We start from the raw sequence: 8,771 nt of genomic DNA, 5'->3' as shown, positions 1-8,771 counted from the left end.
CATTTTTTTTATAGATTTCTTTGCCGTCGGTCCCGGCCCCACACCCCCTGCACACTGCACATGACCGGCTTTTCCTGGCCTTATAACTCATTTTCTCCTATAGCTGTCTCAGGCGGGGAGTGTCCACCGTGGGCGGAGCGGAGGGCAGAAGGGGGCGGGGCGGAAGGCAAGAAGGGGCGGAGCTGATGGCAGGAGGGGCGGGGCTGATGGCAGGAGGGGCGGTGCGGATGCTAAGGGGGCGGGACGAGCTGTCAGTTCCTGCACGACCTCCCCGGTAGAGCAGTGCGCGGGCAGTGTGTTCCCACCACCATGCCGGGGCTGAGGAGGCTGCTGAGCTGGGCTGCCCTCGTCCTCTGCCAGGCCGCCCTCACTGCTGCTGTCCCACCACACATAGTTTTCGTCCTAGCTGACGACCTGGGCTGGCATGATGTCGGCTTCCACGGCTCCGAGATCAGAACCCCGAACCTGGACTGTCTGTGCGCACAGGGCGTGGAGCTGGGGGCGTACTACGTGCAGCCGCTGTGCACCCCCTCCCGCAGCCAGCTGCTCAGCGGCCGCTACCAGGTCAGCACCGGGGACGGTGGGATGCGCTCTAGCAGCTCTCCAAGTCATGTGATCTTGTGGACATGTGATCTAGGGAGCTGCCGTGACAGGAGGGGGGTGTGATGTGCGCTGCACTATTGTGTGTTGTGATTGTGTGTTGTGTGCGCTGTACTATTTATTGTGTGTTGTTGTGTGCGCTGTACTGTTGTGTGTTGTTATTGTGTGATGTGTGCGCTGTACTACACTGTGTTCCAAATTATTATGCAAATAATATTTTCTCAGATTTTCCCACATTACCTATATGAATTGCAGTCATTGTAATTTTCCAGTCAAATAACTATTAGAGTACAATTGAAAGGTTTTTGTACAAACTGCCTATGATAACAGTATATTTTTTAAAAAATAAAAAAACTCAAACTGCACTCAAAATGCATGTTCCAAATTATTATGCACAGCAGAGTTTTCAACCTTTTCATTTTAATAAAGAACAAAAAAATGTTCATTTTTGAAATTATAAGCATTAGCAGGTTATTACAAACTGAAATCAAACAGTTTTCAACACACAACTTTATTCTAGGTGATGTTACATTTTCACATAGGACCCCTTGTTCGAAAGGAGCTTCTGAACTCTCTCGTCCATTGAATTTGTCAGGTTATGGATGGTTTCTGCTTTAATTGTTTTGCATGAGGACAGAATACCCTCCCAGAGCTGTTGCTTAGATGTGAACTGCCTCCCGCCATCATAGACACTCCTTTTGATGATGCTCCAGAGGTTCTCAATGGGGTTGAGGTCAGGGGAGCATGGGTGCCACACCATAAGTTTGTCCCCTTTTATGCCCACAGCAGCCAGAGATGCAGATGTGTTATGTGCAGCATGAGACGGGGCATTATCATGCATGAAATGATCTCGATGGTCCAGATGGATGGAGTGGAGGATGGCTGGTTGATGGACACCCCATGCAAACACGGCTACGGCGCTAACAAGGAGGAGGTGGAGTAATGTTTTGGGCTGGAATCATGGGGAGAGAGATTGTCGGCCCTTTTAGGATCCCTGAAGGGGTAAAGATGAACTCCATAATGTATGTTGAGTTTCTCAAACAGCACTTCCTTCCATGGTTCAAGAAGAAGAACCGTTCAATCCGCAGCAAGATCATTTTCATGCATGATAATGCCCCGTCTCATGCTGCACATAACACATCTGCATCTCTGGCTGCTATGGGCATAAAAGGGGACAAACTTATGGTGTGGCACCCATGCTCCCCTGACCTCAACCTCATTGAGAACCTCTGGAGCATCATCAAAAGGAGTGTCTATGATGGTGGGAGGCAGTTCACATCTAAGCAACAGCTCTGGGAGGGTATTCTGTCCTCATGCAAAACAATTGAAGCAGAAACCATCCATAACCTGACAAATTCAATGGACGAGAGAGAGTTCAGAAGCTCCTTTCGAACAAGCGGTCCTATGTGCAAATGTAACATCACCTAGAATAAAGTTTTGAGTTGAAAACTGTTTGATTTCAGTTTGTAATAACCTGCTAATGCTTATAATTTCAAAAATTACCATTTTTTTGTTCTTTATTAAAATGAAAAGGTTGAAAACTCTGCTGCGCATAGTAATTTGAAACATGCAGTTTGAGTTTTTTATTTTTTAAAAAATATACTGTTATCATAGGCAGTTTGTACAAAAACCTTTCAATTGTACTCGAATAGTTATTTGACTGGAAAATTACAATGACTGCAATTCATATAGGTAATTTGGGAAAATCTGAGAAAATATTATTTGCATAATAATTTGGAACACAGTGTATTGTGTGTTGTGTTTGCTGTACTATTGTGTGTTGTTATTGTGTGATGTGTGCGCTGTACTATTGTGTGTTGTTGTGTGATGTGTGCGCTGCACTATTGTGTATTGTCTTCGCTGTACTATTGTGTGTTGTTATTGTGTGATGTGTGCGCTGCACTATTGTGTGTTGTTATTGTGTGTTGTGTTTGCAGTACTATTGTGTTGTTATTGTGTGATGTGTGCGCTGTACTCTTGTGTGTTATTGTGTGATGTGTGCGCTGCACTATTGTGTGTTGTTTGCGCTGCACTATTGTGTGTTGTGTGTGCGTTGCACTATTGTGTGTTGTGTGTGCGTTGCACTATTGTGTGTTGTGTGCGCTGCACTATTGTGTGTTGTTATTGTGTGATGTGTGCGCTGTACTATTGTGTGATGTGTGCGCTGTACTATTGTGTGTTGTGTGTGCGCTGTACTGTTGTGTGTGCGCTGTACTATTGTGTGTTGTGTGTGCGCTGTACTGTTGTGTGTGCGTTGCACTATTGTGTGTTGTGTGCGCTGCACTATTGTGTGTTGTTATTGTGTGATGTGTGCGCTGTACTATTGTGTGTTGTGTGTGCGCTGTACTATTGTGTGATGTGTGCGCTGTACTGTGATGTGTGCGCTGTACTATTGTGTGATGTGTGCGCTGCACTATTGTGTGTGCGTTGCACTATTGTGTGTTGTGTGTGCGCTGTACTGTTGTGTGCGCTGCACTATTGTGTGTTGTGTGTGCGCTGTAGTATTGTGTGTTGTTATTGTGTGATGTGTGCGCTGTACTATTGTGTGAGGTGTGCGCTGTACTATTGTGTGTTGTGTGCGCTGTACTATTGTGTGTTGTGTGCGCTGCACTATTGTGTGTTGTGTGTGCGCTGCACTATTGTGTGTTGTGTGTGCGCTGTACTATTGTGCGCTGTACTATTGTGTGATGTGTGCGCTGTACTATTGTGTGATGTGTGCGCTGCACTATTGTGTGTTGTGTGTGCGTTGCACTATTGTGTGTTGTGTGTGCGTTGCACTATTGTGTGTTGTGTGCGCTGCACTATTGTGTGATGTTATTGTGTAGTGTGCGCTGCACTATTGAGTGATGTGCGCTTGTGTGTTGTGTGCGCTGTACTAATGTGTGTTGTGTGCGCTGTACTGTTGTGTGCGCTGCACTAATAAAGTTAAGTCGTTACTTTTAAGTTCTCAATGGTCCAAAAATGGGGGTGTTCTCCAGCGTCAAAGGGAAAGTAGTGAAAACTTAGTCTTTAATAATACAGAATAAAAGAATTTGGCAGAATGTGCACATATTAAAAAAAAAAAAAAATCAAAAATGTAATGCTTCCATGTTTCCAGTAGAAAAATCCCTAATCATGGATGCCAGCTATGATTAAGGATTTTTCTACCCGAAACGTGTGAGCATTATGCTTTGTTTTTTTAATATATGCACATTTTGCCATTTTTTTTTCATGATTAAAGGCAGTGGCATGTAAAAGTTTGGGCACCCTTGCCCTTTCCACAGTTAAAAATGTAATAAAAAAATGACAGTTAACAGGAACAGTGGAGGTCAAGATAAGATCTGGAAGACAAAGCAAAATTTCAGTGAGAGCTGCTCATAGGATTGCTAGAGAGGCAAATCAGAACCCCCGCTTGATTGCAAAAGACATTCAGGAAGATTTAGCATAGCAGACTCTGGAGTTGTGCTACATTGTTCTACTGTTCAGAGACACCTGCACAAATATGTCCTTCATGGAAGAGTGATCAGAAGAAAACCTTTCCTGCATCCTCACCATAAAATTCAGCGTCAGAAGTATGCAAAAGAACATCTAAACAAGCCTGATATATTTTGGAAACAAGTCCTGTGAACCGATGAGGTGAAAATAGAACTCTTTGGCCACAATGTACATGTGGAGGGAAAAGAACATCTCGCCAGCCATTAAGCATGGGGGTTGATCAATCATGCTTAGGGGTTGTGTTGCAGCCAATGGCACGAGGAACATTTCATGGGTAGAAGGAAGATTGGATTCAATGAAATTTCAACAAATTCTTGATGCAAACATAACACCATCTGTAAAAAAGCTGAAGTTGAAAGAGGATGGCTTCTACATATGGATAATGATCCTAAACACACGTCAAAATCCACAATAGACTACCGCAAAAGGAGCGAGCTGAAGGTTTTAAAATGGCCCTCACAGTCCCCTGATCTGAACCTCATTGAAAATCTGTGGCTAGACCTCAAAATAGCAGTGCATTCAAGACGACCCAGGAATCTCACAGAACTGAAGGAATTTTCCATGGAAGAATGGATGAAAATCCCTCGAACAAGAATTGAAAGACTTGTCTGGCTACAAAAAGCGTTTACAAGCTGTGATACCTGCAAAAGGGGATGTTACTAGGTACTAATCATGCAGGGTGCCAAAACGTTTGCATCTGCCCATTTCCCTTTCTGTAATTTTTAAAATGTAAAAGATGAAAAAAATATATATATATTAGTATACATACACTGCTCAAAAAATAAAGGGAACACTCAAATAACACATCCTAGATCTGAATGAATGAAATATTCTCATTGGATACTTTGTTCTGTACAAAGTTGAATGTGCTGACAACAAAATCACACAAAAATCATCAATGGAAATCAAATTTATTAACCAATGGAGGCCTGGATTTGGAGTCACCCCCAAAATTAAAGTGGAAAAACACACTACAGGCTGATCCAACTTTGATGTAATGTCCTTAAAACAAGTCAAAATGAGGCTCAGTATTGTGTGTGGCCTCCACGTGCCTGTATGACCTCCCTACAACGCCTGGGCATGCTCCTGATGAGGTTGTGGATGGTCTCCTGTGGGATCTCCTCCCAGACCTGGACTAAAGCATCCGCCAACTCCTGGAGAGTCTGTGGTGCAACGTGACATTGGTGGATGGAGCGAGACATGATGTCCCAGATGTGCTCAAGCGGATTCAGGTCTGGGGAACGGGCGGGTCAGTCCATAGCTTCAATGCCTTCATCTTGCAGGAACTACTGACACACTCCAGCCACATGAGGTCTGGCATTGTCCTGCATTAGGAGGAAGCAAGGGCCAACCGCACCAGCATATGGTCTCACAAGGGGTCTGAGGATCTCATCTCGGTACCTAATGGCAGTCAGGCTACCTCTGGCGAGCACATGGAGGGCTATGCGGCCCTCCAAAGAAATTCCACTCCCCACCATTACTGACCCACTGCCAAACCGGTCATGCTGAAGGATGTTGCAGGAAGCAGATCACTTTCCACGGCTTCTCCAGACTCTGTCACGTGCTCAGTGTGAACCACTGACGAGCACAGGGCGCCAGTGGCGACTTTGCCAATCCTGGTGTTCTGTGGCAAATGCCAAGCATCCTGCACGGTGTTGGTCTGTGAGCTCAACCCCCATCTGTGGACGTCGGGCCCTCATACCACCCTCATGGAGTCTGTTTCTAACCGTTTGTGCAGACACATGCACATTTGTGGCCTGCTGGAGGTCATTTTGCAGGGCTCTGGCAGTGCTCCTCCTGTTCCCCCTTGCACAAAGGCGGAGGTAGTGCTCCTGCTGCTGGGTTGTTGCCCTCCTACGGCCCCCTCCACGTCTCCTGGTGTACTGGCCCGTCTCCTGGTCGCGCCTCCAGCCTTTGGACACTACGCTGATAGACACAGCAAACCTTCTTGCCACAGCTCGCATTGATGTGCCATCCTGGATGAGCTGAACTACCTGAGCAATTTCTGTGGGTTGTAGAGTCCGTCTCATGCTACCACGAGTGTGAAAGCACAACCAACATTCAAAAGTGACCAAAACATCAGCCAGAAAGCATTGGTACTGAGACGTGGTCTGTGGTCCCCACCTGCAGAACCACTCCTTTATTGAGGGTGTCTTGATAATTGCCAATAATTTCCATCTATTGCCTATTCCATTTGCACAACAGCATGTGAAATTGATTGTCAATCAGTGTTGCTTCCTAAGTGGACAGTTTGATTTCACAGAAGTTTGATTTACTTGGAGTTATATTCTGTTGTTTAAGTGTTCTTTTTATTTTGTTGAGCAGTGTGTGTGTATATATATATATATATATATATATATATATATATATATATATATATATACACCCCTTTATCCCCGAAGGTTGTTTGCACGTTAATGACCGGGCCAATTCTGACCACTGTCACTTTATGAGGTAATTACTCTGGAACGCTTCAACGGATCTCCCTGGCTCTGAGACTGTTTTTTCATGACATATTGTACTTCATGATTGTGGTAAAATTTCTTCGATATCACTTGCGTTTATTTGTGAAAAAATCGGAAATTTGGCGAAAATTTTGAAAATTTTTCAATTTTCAAACTTTGAATTTTCATGCCCTTAAATCAGAGAGATATGTCACACAAAATAGTTAATAAATAACATTTCCCACATGTCTACTTTACTTCAGCACAATTTTGGAACCAACATTTTTTTTTTATTAGGGAGCTATAAGGGTTAAAAGTTGACCAGCGATTTCTCATTTTTACAGCAAATTTACTAAACCATTTTTTTAGGGACCACATCACATTTGAAGTAACTTTGAGGGGCCTTTATGACAGAAAATGCCAAAAAGTGACACCATCCTAAAAACTGCACTCCTCAAGGTGCTCAAAACCACATTCAAGAAGTTTATTAACCCTTCAGGTGCTTCACAGGAATTTTTGGAATATGGAAGAAAAAATGTACATTTAATTTTTTTCACAAAAATGTTAATTTAGACCCCAATTTTTTATTTTTGCCAGGGTAACAGGAAAAAATGGACCCCAAAATTTGTTGTGCAATTTCTCCTGAGCACGCAAATACCCCATATGGGGGGGTAAACCACTGCTTGGGCGCACAGCAGGGTTCGTAAAGGAATGAGCGCTATTTGACTTTTTGAATGTAAAATTTGCCACAGTACAGCATATATTTGATACACTGCCGAGTTTTGCAAGTTTTCCCACCTACAAAGAATGGAGAGGTCTGTAATTTTTTCTTTTTTGCAAAATTGGCAGTGTATCAAATCCTTATTTTCTCCACTGTGTGTCCTTGTATGTGAATGTTCACCTGAGACTATAAAGACTCCCTAATAAATACCTATAATGGGAAATTAGAGATTTCATGTCATTTACGTCCTTGTGCACTGGAATACAGGTCTTGCTTTCCTTCCATATAACATATGGCCCACTCTTTTTTTTTTTTTCTTTTCCTAAGATTCACACAGGTCTGCAGCATCAGATAATTTGGCCATGTCAGCCCCATTGTCTACCTCTGGATGAAAAGCTGCTGCCTCAGTTACTGAAGGAAGCCGGATATACCACACACATGGTGGGAAAATGGCACCTTGGCATTTATAAAAATGACTGCCTCCCAACTCGCAGAGGATTCGACACTTATTTTGGTACTCCTATATTTTCTTATTCTTAAGCTTTTAATGTAAAGAATGTCCATTATTATCATTCTGTGTCAGTGTGCAGATAGAGAGAGCTGTCAATCACTGAATTAGACCGCCCACTGGACTCCTAAGTATAAACAGAGCAGAGCATTGAATCAATAAAATCCAAATTTCACTGCTGAATCTTTTCCCACAAATTTATATATCAGTCTGCTCAACTAATCCAGCTTCTGACCTGATGCCATGTTCAATGTAACAGTAAAAAAAGTGAATTGCTCTTAACGAAGGCAGACTTCCTCATAGGCATACATGAGGCTGTTGAGTTCTGGCCGGGAGACCCGCAGACAATCTGTGCATTGCAGTCTGTGCTCAGAGCAAAAGATTAGCATGAGCCCGAACTCTGCGACTGTCTCTTTAAAAACAGAAATTCTTAACCACACCTTACAAATTCATGGTTGTAGTGTAAAACTTATTACATGTATCATGACTGTCTCTAGTAACCATAAACCAGGCTACGTTCCCACCATGAGCAGGCGCTCGGTGCTTCATGGCAGGAATCATTTATATACAGCTTCCCATCTGCTTGTTATATCTATATCTCTCTATCACTAGATATAACAAGCAGATGGGAAGGTGTATATAAATGATTGGCCATGAAGCACCGAGTGCCTGTACTTGGTTTGAACAGTCATTCGATGCTGACAGTCCCTTTAACTGCGACTGTCTAACTCACAAAGTGTGCTTATTTTTGCATCTGTTTTACTATTCAATATTTTCATGCGTTCATACCACACCAATACAGCGCCCTTTTGCAGTTCTTGCATTTCTTATCGCATGATTTTTGGGATAGGGTTTGATTTTTGTTAAAAAAATAGAAAAAATGTATTTTTAAAATGTATACATTTAACTGTGGATGTCTGTTTTTGCACACCTGTTTTACTAGTCCAATGTGACAGCTGTACGCGCCACACCCATCCTGGGACACAATTGCTTAGCTGGCTTTGCTCCCTCCCATAGAAATGAA

At 43.2% G+C, this 8,771-nt stretch overlaps 1 protein-coding gene across 1 annotated transcript in view; it reads left to right on the top strand.

Moving 5' to 3' along the window:
• Positions 1–212: 212 nt before the first annotated feature.
• ARSB (arylsulfatase B) overlaps positions 213–8,771 on the top strand; it is a 180,906-nt gene continuing 172,347 nt past the window's right edge. Inside the window, exons 1-2 of the mRNA XM_073680176.1 lie at positions 213–564; positions 7,567–7,753. Of these exons, the coding sequence (XP_073536277.1) occupies positions 310–564; positions 7,567–7,753 (442 nt within the window). The 5' untranslated portion in view covers positions 213–309. The remainder of the gene's footprint in view (positions 565–7,566; positions 7,754–8,771) is intronic.

The sequence above is a fragment of the Phyllobates terribilis genome, unplaced genomic scaffold (assembly GCF_046119375.1).
Source record: "Phyllobates terribilis strain yellow unplaced genomic scaffold, ASM4611937v1 Scaffold_1__5_contigs__length_1240528914, whole genome shotgun sequence".
Lineage (NCBI taxonomy): Eukaryota > Metazoa > Chordata > Amphibia > Anura > Dendrobatidae > Phyllobates > Phyllobates terribilis.
The sequence above is the reverse complement of the archived record's forward strand: the minus strand, read 5'-3'. Positions and strand labels throughout refer to the sequence as shown.